This window comes from Gallus gallus, chromosome Z (assembly GCF_016699485.2).
Source record: "Gallus gallus isolate bGalGal1 chromosome Z, bGalGal1.mat.broiler.GRCg7b, whole genome shotgun sequence".
Lineage (NCBI taxonomy): Eukaryota > Metazoa > Chordata > Aves > Galliformes > Phasianidae > Gallus > Gallus gallus.
In genome coordinates this window covers 39,835,017-39,855,320 of record NC_052572.1, presented here as the reverse complement: position 1 = coordinate 39,855,320, position 20,304 = coordinate 39,835,017, and the positions used below count along the sequence as shown (strand labels likewise).

The 20,304-nt window shown below is 38.0% G+C and overlaps 1 protein-coding gene across 5 annotated transcripts in view; it reads left to right on the top strand.

Annotated features, from left to right (window-relative positions):
- TLE1 (transducin like enhancer of split 1) overlaps positions 1-20,304 on the top strand; it is a 71,602-nt gene that overhangs the window by 17,727 nt on the left and 33,571 nt on the right. For 2 of the 5 annotated variants that reach the window (XM_004949181.5, XM_015280364.3), the window contains 3 exons: positions 1,588-1,650; positions 2,575-2,679; positions 20,060-20,264. In XM_004949181.5, coding sequence (XP_004949238.1) covers positions 1,588-1,650; positions 2,575-2,679; positions 20,060-20,264 — 373 coding nt within the window. The remainder of the gene's footprint in view (positions 1-1,587; positions 1,651-2,574; positions 2,680-20,059; positions 20,265-20,304) is intronic. The other 3 variants (XM_015280363.4, XM_003643035.6, XM_015280362.4) reach the window with 3 other exon arrangements.

The following is a 20,304-nucleotide window of genomic DNA, read 5'->3' as shown; positions in this document are numbered from 1 at the left end:
ATAAGAGCACTTTTTGCTAGTTATTTGAGTTAAAAAAAAAAAAAGTTGTAGAGATCTGCTTGTAGATAAATAATTTTAAGTACCTTATTTAATTGTGTGTGGGAAAGAGTGCCAGTATGCAGGCTGCCTTTTAAAAACAAGTAGATTTTGGTTACGAGGTATGGAATAGAGGATTTTAGTTTTCTTCCGGACTGAATGCCTATTACCTAGCTCTCCTAGCAGTAGCACCACATCTTTAAACAGGCACTTGTTTATGATTCATAGTTTATGCTCATAGACCAACAAAACAGAAATGGACCAAAGCTGCTTGTTGTTTGGTGTTGTGTAAGAAGGTACATATTTCTGTTGAGAACAGAGACCTATTCACATTGTTGTGGGGAGAGAAAGTTTTGCTGGAAAGCAGCTGTTTCTTCATTGCCCATGCATGAGGGAGCCACTTTGCCTAGAAAGAAATGATCTCTGAAGTGTTCAGGAGATCCACCAGGCATGTAGACGTGCCAATAACTGACTTAAGTCAAGTGGAATACTTCAGATTACATCTGAGAGAGAGTTTTACAAGTCTATCTGATGGGAAAAGAGGTGTTAAAGCTTGTCTGTTGCTTTTAGACCTCAAGTCACATGTCTCTTGAGACACAGAAGCACTGTGGGACTTTTGTTTTCTAATTACTGATTGTTTGATATTTAAGCATCAGCACATCTTAGAGTCTTTTTGAGAAATCTGGGGTGATGGGAAGGCTTGGGGCACAGGCTCAGCAGATAAGTTACCAATGTTTTCATCTGACTTACTTGAGTTTCTCTTCCTTCAGGTTTTGGCGTGTAATTTGGCTGACAGTTCTCAGCAGTGATTTTCCTCGTTTATATCCTAAAACAAAACAGAAAAATAAGGAAAACTGTATATGGCTTGGTGATAGTAACTAGTTGGAGTGATTCTGTGCTGCTCTTAGCGCAGGACTGCTCCTACATGGGTTCATTGTTCTCCTGCTAATCGTAGTTTCACTGATTTGTTGTTACTGACTACCTTTTTCTTTCCTCCCCTGGATGTCCTTACTTTCATTCTGTCTTAGTAAGGATGTTTTAGAAACCTCTATCTTTCTTACCCATTCTCAATTGCTTCTCTTTTAGTATTTTGTATTCCTGTAGTTTCTTTCTGTCAACAAAACTCTGATTGCCTTGTAATTAGCAGAAAAAATTGATCATGAAAGAAACATTCTTCTTGCATGCCTGTCAGCTCCATGTTAGGCTGCTTGATAATTTGAGTAACAATAAATCTTAGTTTTAAAAGGCTTTATTGTGGACTTACTGTTTTTCAAAAATGTTTTACTTGTTAATGTACAAGGACCAGATTTGTGCCTAAATTTGTATACAGACTAGGTGCTTTAGACATAGCAGGTGTCCCAGAGTAGCTAACTAAATCTCTGTCCTCATTTAGGCGTAAATATTAACTATTTGTATTTGCAATGGTATGAAGACATGGATTTCTGTTATTTATTCCACAGTGTTAACCTAATACGATCCTGTACAGTAGCTGATATGTGGGAACTAGCAGAAAACATGATTTTAATCAAAATGCTTACTTTTCCTCCATAGACAGAAATCGCCAAGAGATTGAATACAATTTGTGCACAAGTCATCCCATTTTTGTCTCAGGAAGTAAGTAAAACTGTTCAGCTGTTAAAGTGCAATTATGTTGCTTTTCTGTTTGCAAATTAGCTAGTTTTAAGATGTTAATTTTATCACAATGCACAAGTGCAGGGAACATCTGTTATAGCTGAAGTGTGCAAACCCCCTGCTAATTTGGTTTAACAAATCTGAGTTCAAACTACTGACAATGGCTCAGCCTTTTTCATTCCCAGAGGAGAGGGGAAGTATGTTTTTTTTTAATAAAAAAAAATCAATGCAACAAAATGCTTTCATTTTTGATCGTGGTGATTACTTATTTGATATTCAGTTGTCAAATGTGCATCCAATGAAAATAAGTATGCTCATCTACATCATTTGTATCAAAATTTAGTGTAAAAACTGAGTAGTTGGCTCAAATGCAAAATGCTGTTTAAGGTTACAGACCTGCATCTGTTCTGAATGACTGTGATTGTAGTATACTGTAGTCAGCTGCTGCTATGTGTTCAAGGGTGTTATTTTGGGTATACCTTTTCAAACTCTACAGTTTGCAAAGACTATTTGTAGTTCACGTTAGGATTCAGTGAAGCATTTATTCTTCCTGTTTAAGATTTCTGTAGGTTTTGCTGTGTGGACACAATATATAAATGTTGAAATTACTTCTATTATGAAGTTGGCATTATTGTCCTGCAGACTCTAATAGAAACTGATTATTCATTTTTCAGAAAATTAATTTTGAAGTGGCACTGGGGGAGAGATGAATTGGCTACCTTCAGGGCTGTCATTTGCTTTTGATGGAAAGGATGAGAAATGGAGTACTGTTCACTTTGCACCTGCATAAGGTGCATCTTGCAAATAGCTTGAGCTTCTGCAGAGAAAACTGCTTGTTCAGATATTTTTGTTTGTGGTTTTATTTGGTGCACAAATTCGTCCTCATATCCTTTCTTCTTTTAATAGCATCAGCAGCAAGTGGCTCAAGCCGTAGAACGTGCCAAACAAGTGACCATGGCTGAACTGAATGCCATCATCGGGGTACGTGGCCTTCCAGGTCTACCTCCTACAGTGTGTATAACTTGCTTTCATATATTATTGCTTTACTGTTTTTAAAATAAGCCTAATGTTTTGACATCTAATGCTGTTTTGATGCTCAGTGTTGCTCAAGTATGTTTGATTCTCTTGCATAGATTTTTAGCAGGGATAAAGTTAATAGTTTGCTTAGAATGCTATGTGGAACAACTTTTACTGCAAGAAGTGCAGTGATTAGGATAGTTGCTTATTTATTTGTAAGTATTGTATTTCAGTTGACGTAGTTACCTTTGCCTCATTCTTTTAGTCCTTACAGCCTGTATAATTATTCATTCCTCTTTCTTTTGCCTTCTTCTGAATCTTTCATAAATTTTAAATTAGCAAGCTACTGAAAAGAAACTTCACTTGCTTTTGAAGTAGTATTAATTGACTGACACAGGGCTCTAATAGTCTTTCACCAGGTTTGTGCTTCTAAATATGCTGAAATAAGTTAATGCTACTTGCTTGTGACTGGTTGTCAATCACAGGTCATTTGTTTTGTGTTAATGAACTTTCTGAACCATACATTCCTTCCCCTGCATGAGTTCATTTCCCCCCCACTAAGTCTAGAATATTTCTCATGTTTTCTGCCCTTCCAGACTAAGTGAAAGAAGTAGCTGAAACAAGAAGCCGTCCTTTCTGATTTTATTCATGTGTGAGCGCCTTGAGCAGATTCAAATTACTCATTTATCAATTTATGTTAATTGCTTGTGAGAAGATGCCCTGCTGGTCTTTATGGTTCCCTCAGACACTTTGTAATGATAATTAGACATGCTGCTGTATGGATTAACAGTGCCATAGTCCAGTGACGTCTACAGACAATGGAACCAGTTAATCTATCTGTGCTTAAAATTACATCCCAACTGGAGATGGAAAAAAAAAAATAAGAGCAAGGGAGGATTAAAAGAATGAGCCTCAGCTTGAAAACTCTCCTTTCATCAGTTTCTCAATTGCAGATCTGCAGTTGGTTTGTCTGTGGTAAGCTATTGGCAGTCAATTAGGTGAAATAAACTGGGAGGGTGACCTTCATTTCCTCTTAATAGCTTTTCCTCCCTGAAATGGGGAGCTTCAGTGGATTTTCAGCTTAAATTTTATTCAAGCTGCTTTATTACACTTGACAGATTAGCTTTGCATAAACATACCCCTACCTTTCAAATCTGAGCTGTTTTTTCCCCTTCATATCAAATTTGACTGTTACTTAGTTGATTTGCTAATCACATTCTAAAAACCCACACAATTACATCTGTATTTGTCACAATCTCCTCTGTTCTTTGCTTGTGTAATGAATTACTTTATTTCAAAGATCAAATCAGGTATTCATACAGCACATGCACTTCTATGATATTTGATTAGCAAAGATTAGAGAACTGTACTTTCTTGCTTTTTTTTTGAAATGAATTCTTTACAATGAAAATTGAATTGAAAGCTCTTTTTAATGAGCTACTTTTAAAAAATATTATATGCAGTAAATGGAAATATGCATTAAAAGTATATTTAAAAACAATTCTACTGAACTTAAGGTAGTGCTGCCTAGCCAAACTAAATCTCATACCTTGATGATGTCATTCACCTCTTTTTATGTCTGCATGAAATACTCTTTTTAAAGCAATAGGGATCGACAAGTACCATATGCAATTAACAGGAGTAGAAGCCTCAGCTTTTTCACCTTTAAATAGACTAAGATTCATCAGAGTAAACACTTCACTGTGTCTTCTGAGAGACTTCTGGGTGATGCCATATCAGCCCAAAACTGAGTAAGGAAATAATCACATTGGGTACAATTTCTTTGGCCATGTCTATGTATGCCTATGCATTTTACTAAAATTAGATGTGTGTCGCAATGATCTTTTACAGGCTTATGTGGTCAGTAATTATCTTGTGCTGCACAATAAGTTTCATGCTCTTGACATATGCTTGATTTTGTTTGAAAGGGACTGTGTGCATCCTGGAAAATCCAAATAGCATAAAATTGGGTTGACAATTCAGTGGACCTTTGCTCTCCCTCACTGAGCATGCAGTGTGTCAAGCCCTCTCCCCAGAGGGGAGGAGACATCAGAAGCCTGTCTGTTCCTACACAAGGCAGCTGCACTGGAAGTAAGCATGGCCTGGTCTGATAGCAGCTGTCAGTATTGTTTAGGGACCTGACTTAGTGTAAAGAACAATGGAAAGGCCATGCTGTTAAAGTGCAATGTCTTTTAAGATGAGAAAAGAAATAGTAATTTAACGGTTTAGACGTCTATTATGAGCATGAAAGATCATGGAACTTCTTTCAGAATGCAAATAGGCTGCAGCATTTTGTAACAGAAGAAGATTGAGTACCCTCTGGGGTTATACTACTGAGTATAGTTGTGTATAGTCAATTTTGAGAATAGGAAGAATGCTGAACTTCTGTAGCTGGTGTCCATTTGATTAATTTCTCCTTACTAGATAAAAGTTGCATTTTTGTTGGTGTTTAACTTTTTTCCTTCTTTATTTCTGTCTTAAAAGGCCATTGATTTCTGGTAGTAAGTGATTCAGGAGTTTCCCAGTTAGCTTGCAAAACACAGTTCTTGCTGCTGCTGGACCTTGTTTGAATTCTAGAAGATAACAAAGCCTTTAATTAGTGGAAATGTTTTTTTAAAATTAATTTATTTTTTTTCAAGCCGTCTTTATTTTATAACTCTCTTTCCAATTGAAAAAATAGAATCCTATTTGAGTCAAAAAGAAATTAGCGAAGTCAGAAGTCAAATTTTTGAGACAGTGTATATTGAGGATATATTTAAAAAAAAAAAAAAGAAACAACCAACAAACTGACACATTAGAAAAAAATGTGAGTAATGCAGTTGATCTTGATTGGCTTATGAGTGTTAAATCTCTGGGTTGATTAGAACTTGTGGGAATATTTTGGTCTAAATGGTTATATCTTTGGCCTTATGCTTTTCCTGCATGCTCTTGAAGGCTTTACTTTCCAACTAGCTGAGTAGCAGTGTAACTTAAAGACAAACAAAACTAAAACAACAAAAAACCTTGTATACTTTTTTGTTAATCATGCTGTTTAATATTTGTTGTATTTAAAGTGAAAAAAAGTAGCAGGTTTATGAGGTAGTTGAATAATGGAGGGGAGGGGGGGAGGGAAGAAAAATAGTGCCACAACAACAAAAACCACTTTGGCTTAATGGTACACCTGTAACTGCTGTAGTTGCAAGAAGGGTTAAGAGAGAATCCAGATCATAATTTGAAAGAGTTAATTAGGTAATCATGCTTTAATTCAAAGGGATTTTTTTCTCAGATATGATAGCCTGGGAGGGTTCTTACTGGGAATGGTAAAGGGTGGTTATAATTGATCTGTCTACCTAGATGAGATGTAAGCAATGCGAATGTGTTAGATTTCTCTACTTAAAAATTAACTAGAAAAATTTCAAAGTAGAATATTATACAAATATCTGAAATGAGAAATATAAGCAGAAAGCTGGAATACTTTTTAGCATTGCATTTTAGATGCACTGTTTCAATATATCATCAGGCATGTCTTTGAGTTTTGAGGTGGGTTGCTAATAGTTCTGTGAAACGTGTACCTTCTGGACTAAAAGTACTCCTGAGACTGAGTTATAGGTCTCTTTGAGGTCCTTCCACTGTTGCATGTGGTGACTGGCTAAAGGATTAGCAAGATGCAGGATTATTTTTTTCTCTCTTGGCTGTGGTTGCCAGCTATCTCTGGGATTGTAGTGTGTGAAGCTTAAGAGGATGAGGTTAACCTCTTGAGGGTTTATTCTTATGAGTGTGTAGTTAATCCTTAGAAAGCCTATAAATAACTAGGCTGTATGTTTCATTATAAAATAGAAATACAGACTAGAGCAGAAATGAATGCAGAACTTAGTGCAAGGGAAGAGCTAAGCAGCTGTAGCATTACTTCAGATTCTCCTCAGCCGTGATCTGCATTATGCCTCAAGGGGAGGGGAAACTGTCTAGTTGCTTTAAATTAAATAAAATGAGATCTTGAGGTTACATACTGAATGATATAGGACTATAAGTTGGACTACTTTGGAGTTGAAGAAAGAAACGATGAGTGAATGAAGCATACAGATCTAAAAAGACCTAAGGATGTAGTCTGGAGAAGCGAATGCTATTGTAATAAGGTGAGGTCAAAAGGGAAAAGTTCTGTTCTGGTGGAACTTTGCAGGCAAAATAAAACTGAGTGACTGATAAAGGTGGAGCCAGTGTGAAGAGGAAACTCTACATGTGTACTCTATCTTCAAGAACTTCAGCACTTAAGTGTTAAACACTAGAAGTGCATGGGAAAACACCAACTCACTATACTTTTCTTGGAAGAGAGGTGCAGACAGTAGAGATAGGAATCTTGAGGAGGACTAGCTGGAGAAGAAGGGAGGGCTTGATTTTTCTTCTTGAACAAGGAGACTAGCACGGATGGCTAGGATAACTTAAGGAACTACTAAAAACGTGGCAAAGTTACAGCTTATTACAGCGGTATGCTGTATGTCATCACAATGCTAAAGTGTTTTCAGGATTCCTTTTATCTGGTAACTCCATTCATTACTATTTTTTTTTCAGTTATCAGAGCTGCTGTCTTCTGTAATGGTTAATTTCCTGAGAATGTCCAGTACTGTTTTTAAAGCTGTTGGTGAACTGTAGCTCTTAATTCAAAAAACACTTAGTGACACTAGGACAGCAAAAGCAAGGATTAGCAGAAATAGTGCTTGAATATATTTTCTAAGGTGACTGGTAGGAGGGAGTTACTGGGGGATGTATAGGCAATTTCCAAGAAGCTTGCCCATGGATTGGGAAAGTGAGATGAAATTGAATGTGGTGCCATTTCTTATGACTAAGAAACTTTTCATTCTTTGGTGTCTCTGAAATGTGTTTGTAGTTGCTAGTATCTGGGACAAACAGATGATGTGTCATATAAATAACTATACCAAACTTTGGATTTTAATTTACCAAAAAAATACATTTCTGCTCAGATTACTGTCTTTGTCCTCAGCAAGATTTAAATTTCTGAAGAATAAAAGAACCAGGAAGAAAAACAAATGCTATGTTGTACTTATGTATCAGTAGTAAAAAAAATTAGACTGAGTAATGTTAAAACCATTTTCAAATTGGTGTGTGCTTGAATTGGTTGTTTTTGGCCATCGTGGCAGTGGGAACATGCTTTTGAAGTGTGTTTGGATGGCAGTGGCATGCTACTGGTAACTAAAAATGCAAATACATAAATTTGGGGTTGGAAAGTGAGTAATAGTGGGAACTTACGGTTGCCCCCAGAAAAAAATGTGTTGGCAGTTTCTTCAAACCAGAAGCTGTGTGTGTTGACAGCCTCATTCTAGAGACTTCAGGTTTGCATGTGAGTCTTCCTAACAAGAATATGTATTTGATTAAAAAAAAAAAAAAAAAAAAAAAAAAAAAGCCTGTCTTCTCTCACTTAACCCTGACAGCAGTGAGAAGAAAATAACTTGTTTCAGGAAAACAGCCGTTCTTTCCTGGATCAGAAAGTGGAGATTTCAAGGTTATCTTCTGTGGGTTTTTTTTTTTTTTTTTTTGACTGCAATTTTGAATTAGTTGCTTTCCTTCAGAATTAACAGGTCATTTGAAGACTTCTTCCTCCACATAGACTTTTTTTTTTATACTCTGCCTCTGTCCTTCTAGCCCATGCTACCCTGTGGCATCTGCCCTTTAGTAGATCTCTCTGAAAATAATGCCTCCTATTTATTTCCGTAGAAACTACAAGAGATGTAAAGAGCACAGTAACAGTATTTGACAGAGCAAATTCTCAGCTACAAAACACTGTTTTTCAACATAGCCACCACCATTAGCTGTGCCTTTTTGCCAGTAATGAGTAAGAGCCTGCATGCTGTACTTGTAAAAGTACATGTAAATGTGCATGGCCATGTGGAACTTGTCTTTCATGTCACTGTCACCACTGCTGAAATGTACCACTCATCACCGTACTATGCTCACATCCACTGCTTAGTCTCCATAAATGTTCAGCAAGTATCGCTGAATGTCAGTGGGTGCCATTTATTCTCCAGGGAGGAATTCAGTGACGCACCTTTGCTTCATACATGCTTTGTTATCAGATGCCACTTTGTCAGACTGCCCCTCTGCTGCCATCTGTTGTATAACAACAAAATGTAATGGAATATTGATGGGAAGGTTCAGCCTCTACTGTCATGCTGCCAACATCCACCTCTGATGTCATGAACCAACATAAGAAAATAAGAGGCATTATTTTCAGAACAGTCCTTGTAAAAGCTTCTGATTCATCCATTGCTCTGTTGTCTTTTTTTCTCCAGTACTAACTTCAGTTTTGCTGTTTGACCCAAAAGGTGAAAAGAGTCCTTACTAGTGCAGAGGTCTTTAGAACTTGATCTTCTGTGACTTATTTCTAGTTTTTATTATAAACTGCTTGAGACACGATCTGTTATTAATCCAGACTCTTCATAAACATTTTCAGAGGAATTGCTATCACTGGAAAAGTTTACATATAATAAATACACACAGGAACTTCTATATATTTAAAATTACATAATTGCCTACACAGATATTTAAAATAATGTGTGTGTATGCCTATACATATAAGGCTATGCTAGGTGGCAAAAGAGCTTCTTTTTTTTTTTTTTTTATCTTGCTATTTTGCTGGTATAGCTACTGATAGAAGCATTAACAGTGCTTCTATGGGTCTGTACTTGTTATGAGAGGAGTTTTAGGCTTGCTTACTTCCCTCCTTTGTGAAAGCATGGAGGAGGGAAGGGAAATCCTCTCTTCTGTTCTCAAAAGCCCTTGTATGTATGCAGCTGCACCAGTGGAGTGCTAATGCACCTTGGGGAGAAGATGCTGCTGAACTGGAAGAATTCCATCTGCTGGCAGGATCCTGTGTCCTCACTGCAGAGCCCTGCCAACGTGGAACAAGCTACAGCGGCTCCCCAGAATAGCTAGGCTGCTAGTGCAGGTTTGTTCTTGTGAAAGTGCCAGTCATTCTGGCAGGGCTATATAATTATTCTCTTTATGTCAATGGGATGTTAAAAATTATGCAATTTATAATTATCACAGAATTTTTCTTAAATAGCTAATTGATGATGATTTTAGAAGAAAAACAGCTGACTGTTCACTGGGTGTGGTAACAAATCCATTTGTGTGGGTCCACCCACATCTGTCATTCCAAAAGTGATCTTTTTGAAGAGCCCTGAAGTGTAATATCTCTTTATCTTTTTAATTCTGGTGCTTGGACTTGTCCTCTAAATTGCTAGAAGGAAGGGCATAAAGCCTAGCTGTTGAAAGTGGGACTGAAAAGCACAGCAAATATTAAAGTTGTTGCTCAGCATAGAGCTAAGGAAAAGGTAAAGTACTTCTTTCTCCTCTGCAGTCTGTGTGTCTGATCTATAACAGTGATGTGGGAACAAATAAATGGCTAACAAGCTGGCCTTTTAAATTGTTTTTGTATTTTCTATTTGCATTACATTGTAGAGCACTGAAAAGCTGTTTGTTCTTATGGAGCTAACTACTGTATCAAAAAAGGGGATCTTGTCATTTCACAGAGATATTCTGTGTATACTTGTAGATAGGTTGGTAATATTACAGTACTTGAACTGATGGTAAGCCAAGCCTTTCTTTTGATGAGATGTCATTGTCTTATTAAAAAAAAAAAAAAAAAAAAAAAACTGAATTCTTCATGAAATGCAGAATGTGTTATAAAATATTTACTGGAGTATATATTTGATACCTGTTAATGGTTTTAAGGAGCTCTCAAAGACTCTTTCAGTTATTTTAGTGGACAACTGAATTTAGACTTTCGCTACCTAAGTTAGTCATTTCAGTGTAACTACTTCGGTCCCTACTGAGATTTTCTGTCCCAGTTCCCTTCTTCCATTTCTTTAGAGGTAAGCTATGTACATAAATGGTTTGTTTGCCCCAAGTGAGGATCTATCTTCTCTTGTGTGTTTTAGTTTTTAAATGGAATAGTTTTTCTTTTGAAATACAGTGCTAGTCAACAGTTATGTATTATTGTTTCAGAGAAGTTGGTATGGCAGCTTTATGACTGCAAATAGTTTTTTTTTTTTTTCTTCCGATCAAAAATAACTTTTAACCTTACAGAGGAAGCGTATGGGGAGTTATGCTTGTTAACTTTCTTTACTTTAGGGAGATTAAAGGATGTATCTTGATCTCTGTACAAGGGGAAGAAGAAACAGGCTCTAGAGTTGACTGTGTTCAGTATTTCATGGCAAAGCTGTGCAGTACAAATCTGTAGAAGAAATACATTTTACAGTGGAGCAGGTATGCATCAGTGTAAAATTGTAGTTAGAGCACCAGTGCATGAAGCGTGGTTGGTTGGTTTTTTTAATCTTCCTGAATCATTTGAAACCAATCTTGCTTTTCCTATTTAAAATTTCCTGAGAACAAAGGGGAGAAGAGATTAAGATTTTTCAAGGAGGATCCTGTAGCAGAGAAATGAAAATGAATCTTGAAAAGGAGGGGTATAACACTGAAGGAAGAGGGAGTCAGGTCATGGGGTATAGGAGGATTTAAGAAAGGAAAACAGGAATAACACCAAACCGTATACTTAATATTCTTTTACAGTACTTGAGTACTTTTTACATGCTAAATATTTTGTGTCTGCTTTTCTGTGGTTTTTACATATAGATAAAGGTGACAGAAAGTCTGAGTTTATTAGTGTGCTTAAAGTTGCTCTATCAGCAGAGCAGTGAAATACAACTTCTCAGCCCTACTTTGGTTATCTTAGATGAAGTTACTTTGTGAGGGGGGGGGAAAAAAGACTGCTTGGGGAGTGTGTATGGTGAAGCAACCTTTGTGCCATTATATCTTGCATTTTCTGTTTTGTGTGAGGCAATTTGTACAGCCCTGTACTGTTTCAAAAAACTTGGTAAGATGTGCAATTGAGATTTATTAGTATACTTTGAGCTTTTTGAAAAAGTGGAACTAAGAACTGTGTTAATTTTCTGAGAGTATTCTGTTCAGAAGTCTGACAGTTTAAAACAAGTTCCCGTAATAAAAAAAAAAAAGTAACAAAGAAAGAAACTTGAGTTATTCATCTTCTTTTGTACTTTGATATTTGCTTTTTGATATCTATCCTATACTGAGTAAAATGTTTGATTTTAGAATGGAGTTGAAGATGAGTGGTAATACTCAGACATTATCTAGGCATTTTCTGTAATAAGTGTGAAAAAGGATTTTTTTTTTTTCCTCCCCATCAAACAGTCTGGCCCTAAAATAGTTCTGCCACTGTCACACAAATTTTGTCTGAAATATGTTATTGGATAAATTTTACCAATCTGTCCTTCTGTGGACTTAAATCTCTGTAACAAAATGACATTTCATGTTATGTATAGATGGAAGAGGCTTGCTGAAGATGCTTTTTTTGTTGTGGGGGGACCTTTTCTTCCCTTACCTAGTCACTGTGGCTTGTTTACCTAATAGATAGTTTTCAAATAATTGTGCAAACCTACAAACACTCCATTCTTGGCTCACAGACTAGAGATGCTGTAGTGGGCACTTTCAAGTTTGTATAACATAGCTTCCTATCTGTCAAAATTAAATCTGAACCTTTAGAAGAAGAGGAAGTAAAGAAATCTAATGAACCAAAATAAACACAGATGTTTCAAAGGAAAGAGAAAATAAAGTAATGACAGTAGCAGCTGACTCTCTGTTTGTTTGTTTGTTTATTTACAAAAAAAACGCTTCAACTCTGAGAAACTCTGAATTGTTGAGGGGCTGAGGTTAGGAGGTGCTTCTGGTCCAACCTCTCCGCTCAAGCAGGGGCACCCAGAGCAGGGTGACCCGGCCAATGTCCAGGTGGACTTTGGAGATCTCCAGGAAGGACACTCCCCAGCCTCTGGGCAACCTGTGTCAGTGTTCCATCACCATAACTGAAGTGGTTCCTGCTGTTCAGGAGGTGGTACTTGTGTTCTAGTTTGTTTCCACTGCATCTTGTACTGATAATGTGCATCAGTGAAAAGAGCCTATCCATTTGGATATTTAGACATCTTGATGAGATCCTCCTGAGCCTGTTCTCTAGGCTTGTCATCTTTGTCATCTTCATGACCTTTTGTTGGACATTTTGCAGTAGATCCAGACTCCTCTTGCACTGTGAAGGGAGCCCAGAACAGAATACAGCACTACAATTTTATCATCACCAGTGCTGAGAAGAAGGCAAGTGTTAACTCCCTGGACCTGCTGATTATACTTTGCATAGTGCAGCCAGGGTTATCGTTAACCTTCTCCATGTCAAGAGCATGCTGCTGGATATGTTCAATGTGATGTCTATCAGAACCCCTGAGACTTTTTATGCAGAGCTGCTTTCAAGCTGTGCGGCTTCCAGCATGTATGTGTGCCTGAGGGTGTTCCTTAGTCCTGCCAGATGCAGGACTTTTTACTTCCTTTTGTTGACCTTCATGAGTTTCCTGTCAGCCCATTGCTCCAACCTGTCAGATTCTGTCTGGATGACAGCATGGCCCTCTGTTTTAACAGCCATTCCTTCCAGTTTTGTGTCACTTGCAAGAGGAGGAAAACTTGGAGTTGAGTTTTGCAGATTATAGCTATGGTACTAAAGATTAGGATTCACATAGGTCAGAAGGAAACACTGGGAGACGTTCAGGTTAGATATTAGGTAAAAATTCTTCTCAGAGTGGTAAGGGATTGAAACAGGCTACCTGGGGAAGTGGTGGGGTCCACTGTCCCTGAAGGTTTTCAAGAGAAGTGTAGATGTTCCACTGAGGGACATGGATTTTAGAGGGCATGGTGGTGTTGGGTCAACAGCTGACCTAGATAGTCGTAATGGTCTTCTCAACCTTAATGACTCTAAGATCTTAAAGGAACTGGTAATACATCTTGTGATTAGTTTGTCTATTGGTCGATAATATTAAAGAAAAAGAAGCATCCAAAAGCAGAGAAGAGAAAACACCATTACTGAAGTAAAGTTAGAAAATAGAGCAATAAGTAAGCAACCCATGTTGGATAGCATTGTCTAAATATGCTTGTGTATGAGTCTTTTTATTCTTGTAGACAATAATGTGGGTATATTCTTAAATCAAAGTTTTGTCATCATTCAAAATGTTCTCACCTGCTAGCTCTTCTAAAACAATAACAAATTTGAATGCAAGTAATGAATTGATGGGTTAGGCTGTCAAATGAGAGTACTCTTGTAGATTAGGCTGTTGTGAATGTGAATGATGTGTTCTGTTTTCTTTTTGTTTGTTTGTTTTTCAAAGTGATGTAGAAAACTGGACGTGGCAGGAGCATAATCTTAGGTTGTTTTCATTTTTGAAAGGTTACAATTACAGTACTGTTTATAGGAATTTTTTTGAACAGTGAGAGAAAAGGTTGTTGCTTGGTTGGCTGGCTGGCTGTAGCTGTGTTTTAGCATTGGTACTCATGTTCTTTGGCCATAAACATCTGATACTGGTTCTCATCTCCTTCTACCTGAGCAGACAAATGAAAAGCCTGAAGATCTTCCTTTGGGAAGAGAGAGAATATGGAAATGAAAATGAATGCAGTAATGGTTTTTTTTTTTTAAGGTTTTTTTTTAGTTTGTTTTTTTTTTTAGTTTTTCTTATGTACCTTTCTCCTTGCTTGATTTTTAACAAAGTCTTGTTAATTCTGTTCTACAGAACTTGATGTGAAATAGCACCCCTTGCATTTTAGATGTCTGAATCACTCTTACGCTCAGTACGTGTTTTTTCAGAATGCCTCTGGGAGTCTGAGGGTTCTGTTGATAGTCTTTGCAGAACTCGTGCTGATAAGGACTTCTCTCTACTCTCAGGTGATGGTTCAGAAAGGCACTAGAAAAGTCATCTGTTATACTTCAGACCATATATAGCCTTTTTCCACTGTTGGTTTGCATTTACATCTGAATTTTGAATTCGGTGCTATTGTAAAGATACAGAACAGTGCATCACATATCAGTGTAAGAATAGAAGACATTTCTGTTTTAAGAGTAGAGGAATGCTCTAAATTTTCAGAAGCAGGAATTCAAAACTAGCTTTTTAAAGTAGGCCACCAGAGTTTCTGGCATCAATGGTACTACTTTAAGATAAGGGGGGCTGTGGGATGTCATGGTTAAACTTAATAGACAAGGAGCCAAAAAGAGGTGTGTTACTGTGACGTAGATTTCCTGTGCATGAACAAAGGCTTACTAACTGCTGTGGAAGCTTGTAATAGAGATTAAAAATTAATTGTGGTTAAAGACCTCATTATAGCTGGAACTAGAATGTTGGATGTAAAGAACTTTTAGGATTGCTAGGAGGTGCTTGCTTGGAGAAGCAAGGGCTATGTTTTTCACATGTTAATTTTAGGGTCTTCACAGTCTGCTTGGGGGATACTTGGAAAAAATGAGGCAATAAAATCTAATTCTAGACAGCTGAATGCACAATTTCTTTCCTCCTCCTGAAAATACAAAGAACTTCTGTTTTTGCAACAAAACGTTGACTGAACTATTGATGCTTTTAAAATCAGTGCTCGGGCTAATTATCTCAGTGCAGTTGCTTAGGTATGCATCATTGCCCTCTTCTCTGCTTGCCATATCCCTCTGAAACTGGACACAGCCCTTGCTCTGCAAGTAATGATAATAATTGGTAGTAAGACAGACCTGTTACTCATCCTTCTTTAAGCACATTTCTTATGGCAGGTGTCTAGTTTTTAATTAAGTGCTAATGAACATGCCTAGTGGACCATGGTACTGCTGCCAAGTTCTTCAGTTTTATATCTCACTGCTACTAAGCTCTTAAAAGGGGACAGAGTAGGCATTAGTGTCTTTGAAGTGACAGGAAAGTCATTATATGCATAACACAGTTGTTTCTAGGATCTGCAGTGGCAAACGTCTAGTTACTAAATACATCTGGTGAGCACTGCTGTTATCCATCTCCTCACTCTTCAGCTTTTCTCTTTATGTGCAGCAGATTTTCCTTTTCCCCCTCCTAGAAGGAATGCAATATATTCTTAACAATTCAAGATGTATAAATAAGAAAATAACAGGGCAAGATCTTCTGGAAAGGGTCATTTTTATCTGTGTGTTAGGAGGAACTTTGAAGCCTATTACAAATAGACAGGATATAAAACATAAGTCCTATACATCAATCTTAAACTTCAATGACTCTCAGTTAATAAACATTAAAGCCAAACTACACCATTGATACTAAAGACCATGATCAGATTTTCAGTCTGTTCATTGTTGTTGTGCATTTCCACATCTTTGCAGACTGTTTTCCACTGCTGCCCTCAGTAACCATTTTGGAAAGCACTAAGGTTTTGTGTGGCACAGAGATGCATTTTTCCCTTGGAGCTCTCATATTCTGCTCTACACATTAAATAGAGCATTACTCCCTGGCTAACATATGCAGTCCTATCAGAGAAAGCAGTTGTTGCCATTTTTGTCACATATTTTCAGCTTCAAGGGCTTTATTAGAATAAATTAATCTGTTCCTCATTTCTAGGGTTTTCAAAATACATTGGATGTGAGTAGGCTACAAAGCAGAGCTGGGGTAATTGCAGGTAACATGGTCCTTAGCAGTTTGGTTTCTAAAAACATCAAGTAGTGCTTCCTGTACTCATGTGGATTTACTTATTTGCTAATTAAACTGGGCAAGAGAGGTAAGAAAAAAGGGCATCTTCTTGAAGCCACAGGGACGAGAATGGAAATAATTTAACCTCATTTACCTGTTCTGATTTTTTCATGCCCACACTGCAAAAGATGCTAATTTGAGCTCACTCTTGGAGAAAGGAGGTGATTTCTCTGTACAGAACTGTTTAGAGGGAGAGAAATCACTTTCTGTTATTAGCCAATTTCACACCACAGCTAGGTAAACTAGTATAGTAGTGCACTTGAGGACAAGACCAAGACTATGAATGTATTACAGTACTGCTGATGCATGTTGTTGCATGGCTCAAAGGGCAAATGTCCACATGGTTTAGGTGGTCATAGATGAAGTGAATGAATTAAGTACCATCTCTTTTAAAGAATCATAGAATCATCAAGGTTGGAAAAGACCTCCAAGATCATCCAGTATTATCATCCAATATATCCACCAATATTTCTCACTAAACCATGTCCCTCAATACAACATCTCAGCTCACAATAGCCTCCCTTCAGGTAGTTGTAGAGAGGGATATGATCACCCTTGAGCTTCCTCTTCTCCAGACTAAATAATCCCAGTTCCCTCAGCTGTTCCTCATAAGGCCTGTGCTCCATACCCCTCACCAACTTTCTTGCCCTTCACACACTCCAGGGTCTCAATGCCTATCTTGTAGTTAGGGACCCAAAACTGAACACAGTATTCAAGGTGCAGCCTCAGCAAGACTGAGTACAGAGGGATGATCACGTCCCTGCTCCTGCTGACAACACTATTTCTGATACAAGCCAGGATGCCATTAGCCTTCTTGGCCACCTGGGCACGTTGCTGCCTCATGTTCAGCCAAATGTCTATCAATACCCCCAGGTCTATTTCCTCTACACAGTCTTCCAGCCACTCTGCCCCAAGCCTGTAGCATTGCCTGGGGTTGTTGTGGCCAGAGTGCAGGACCTGGAACTTAGTCTTGTTGAACTTCATCACACTGACCTCAGCCCAGCTATCCAGCCTGTCCGGATCACTCTGTAGGGCCTTCCTACCCCTAGGCAGATCAGTGCTTACTCCCATCTTGATGTCATCTGCAAACTTACTGAGGCTGCACTCAATGCCCTCATCCAAATTACCAATAAAGATATTGAACAGGACAGGCCTCACTACTGACCTCTGGGGAACACCTCTGGTTGCCAGCTGGATGTGACTCCATTCACCACCACTCGCTGACTACCTGGCCAGTTCTTTACTCAGCAAAGAGTGTATCTGTTCAAGCTAGGTACTGCCAGTTTCTTCAGGAGAATACTGTGGGAGACAGTGTCCTTGGCTTTGCTAAATTCTAGGTAGATGACATCGACAGCCTTTCCATCATCCACCAGGCAGGTCACTTGTAGTCACCATCCCTGGATGTGTTTAAAAACCATTTGGATGTGGTGCTTAGGGACATGGTTTAGCAGAGAGTTGTTAGAGTTAAGATAGTAAGGTTAGGTCATGGTTGGACTCAGTGATCTTTAAAGTCTTTTCCAACCTGAGTGATTCTGTGATTCTTTGATTCCATATAAGGAGATCAGGTTGGTCAAACAGGAGCTGCCATTCATGAAACCATGATGGCTAGGCCTGATCCCCCTGTTGTTCTGTACATGCTTTGTGATTTCCTTCAAGATGATCTGCTTCAAAGCCTTGCAAAAGATCAAGTTGTCCCCTGATTTGAGGAATTGTGCTGGAAATTACGGGTACAGTCTGGGGGGATAAGTACTCTTTCCTTGGATTTTTCCTGGATTCCATTTTCCTGGATGGAAAAAAAAAACAAAACAAACAAACAAACAAAACCAACTAGATTGCATTTCTGTCAGACTTTCTGTGCTCTTTATGGATACTTCTGAAGAAGAAGCAATTAAGTTTTGCTACCAGTAACTACTTGATTTTGTAGGAGGTAGTAAATGTTTCAAATAAAAATAACTCTAAATACTTCCTTCAAAATGTTATTTTGTATGTTCTTAAAAACATTAAAATAAATAAGAGTCTTATCTCTTGCCTTTAAAAGTTATCTAAGGGTTGGAGAGAATAGAGATGAGAATATGTATTCCCGTAAAGACTAATTAAGCCTTTTATGCTGTGTTTGAAGAGGAATTTGTGAAATTCTTGTGCAAGAAGCCAAAACATTCATAAAATCATGGCTTTGTTGTATAGCCTGAGGAGATTGTGGTATTTTTCTGGGGTTTATACGACGTATCAAAAACAAGAAAATGATGGCTGCTTTGCAGATGGGGACAGCAGAAAAGTGAAAGCATTTCAAGTTCAGTCTAGAATTCTGCAATATCAGCGTTTATATCTACAGACATTCTTAAATAACTCAAGGCATGTCTTGCGAGGGTGATGGGAGAAATGAAGGCATAGAGTACACTCACCTGAATAGTAATTGCATTTTTATACTGTTAGATCTTACGCAGATTTTATCTTGATGGTTTTTCATAGAGTCTTAGAAGCTATGGAAGAATATATTTTAGATTATTTGGGGCTGGGTATTTTGGAGTAATTTGTGAAGTACTGTGCGTTTTATTCTACCTTTATTATAGGTGAGGTTTTAGTACCTCACAGCAGTACTGAAACAGTGTTAGCTGCTCTTAAAGGGATAGATGGCATTCAGTTGATCAGGCTCTTATGCCTAGCTGAGTGTTCAGTTCAGATATTTGCTTCTCTGACATCTGTTTTGTCCCATGTTTTGTCTGTATTACCCCATGAGTGGGGTAATATTCTTTGGCTTTTTTTCATGCTGTTTACTTTCAGCAGAGGAATGGTGGAGTATGGTTAAGGGAGAAAGATTTGTTGTCTTCTGTTCCTGTGCCCAGGCCCAAGAAAGCAAGAAAGAGGAAGAATTTCTCTTTTCCTGTAGCAAACTAAAGGGGAGCTGTGACTAAGCTATAGGTGGTTTTGAAACCTAATTTTCTGAATGAATCTGTGCTGAGCAATTTGGACAAAATAAAATGGTTTGCTGATCTTGGAAAATGTTAGTAGAACCATAACAACTTCAATTAGAAAATAACTTTCCCACATTGAGTAAATAGTAAGATATTCAATTTTAGGGAATTTGTTCCTAAAATTGCTTAAAAGTCATTTTGCCAGTTTAGTTACTGGGTTTTACGTCCGCTCTTTTGTACTGATGTTGCCATCTGAGTTTAAAATGACTTTTAATTCATTAATACCATGTTTGCTTTTAGAAGTTCCACTATCTTATTACTACTATTTGGAATACCTGGATTTTAAGCTCAAAAATTATTTCAAAGCATAGTGTTTGTTAACAATTCAAAAGCTTAGCTAGAAAAAAATATAGCTCTAGCTCCAAGAAGTATAAAGTTGTTCCCATTTTCACATCTGGGGAGCACGGCATGGCTTGGATTTTGCAAGTGATTTTTTTTTCCCTAAAGCAGTGCTATGCCTCTCTGTAGAAAGGGAAAGGTAGTGAAGCCTTCTTTGGATTTCTGCAAATTCTGCTGGTGCTCCTTGTCACTGGTGATGTTATGGCAAAAAGGGGCTGTCCAAAACAAAGCAACTTCTGGTAGTTTAATGTTTTTCTTAGACTCTAGAACAGATAGATATTCAGCTAGCCTTCTTTGCTTTGTGGAATGTGATCGGAAGTATCCACAGACAGCATGATGTAGTGCAGTGTCTAGTGTGCTGGGACAAACAGGAGAACCTAGATTAAATAATAATAAATATCTACTGTTGGTTCTCAATAACTAACCAAACCTATTCTCCCTTCTCCTTCCCAAATCATATGCTGTGCTTTATTCTTCTGGGGATGATGGTGCCACTGGGAACAGCAGCAGCAGTTGCAGGCTCAACATCTCTCCCATGGCCATGGACCTCCAGTGCCTCTAACACCACATCCATCAGGACTTCAGCCTTCAGGAATCCCTCCACTTGGAAGCAGTGCTGGCCTCCTTGCCCTTTCTAGTGCTTTGGGTGGTCAATCTCACTTGGCAATAAAAGATGACAAGAAGCATCATGATGCAGAGCACCACAGAGGTGAGAGGCATGGCAGACCTGATTAGGACACTGTCAGATT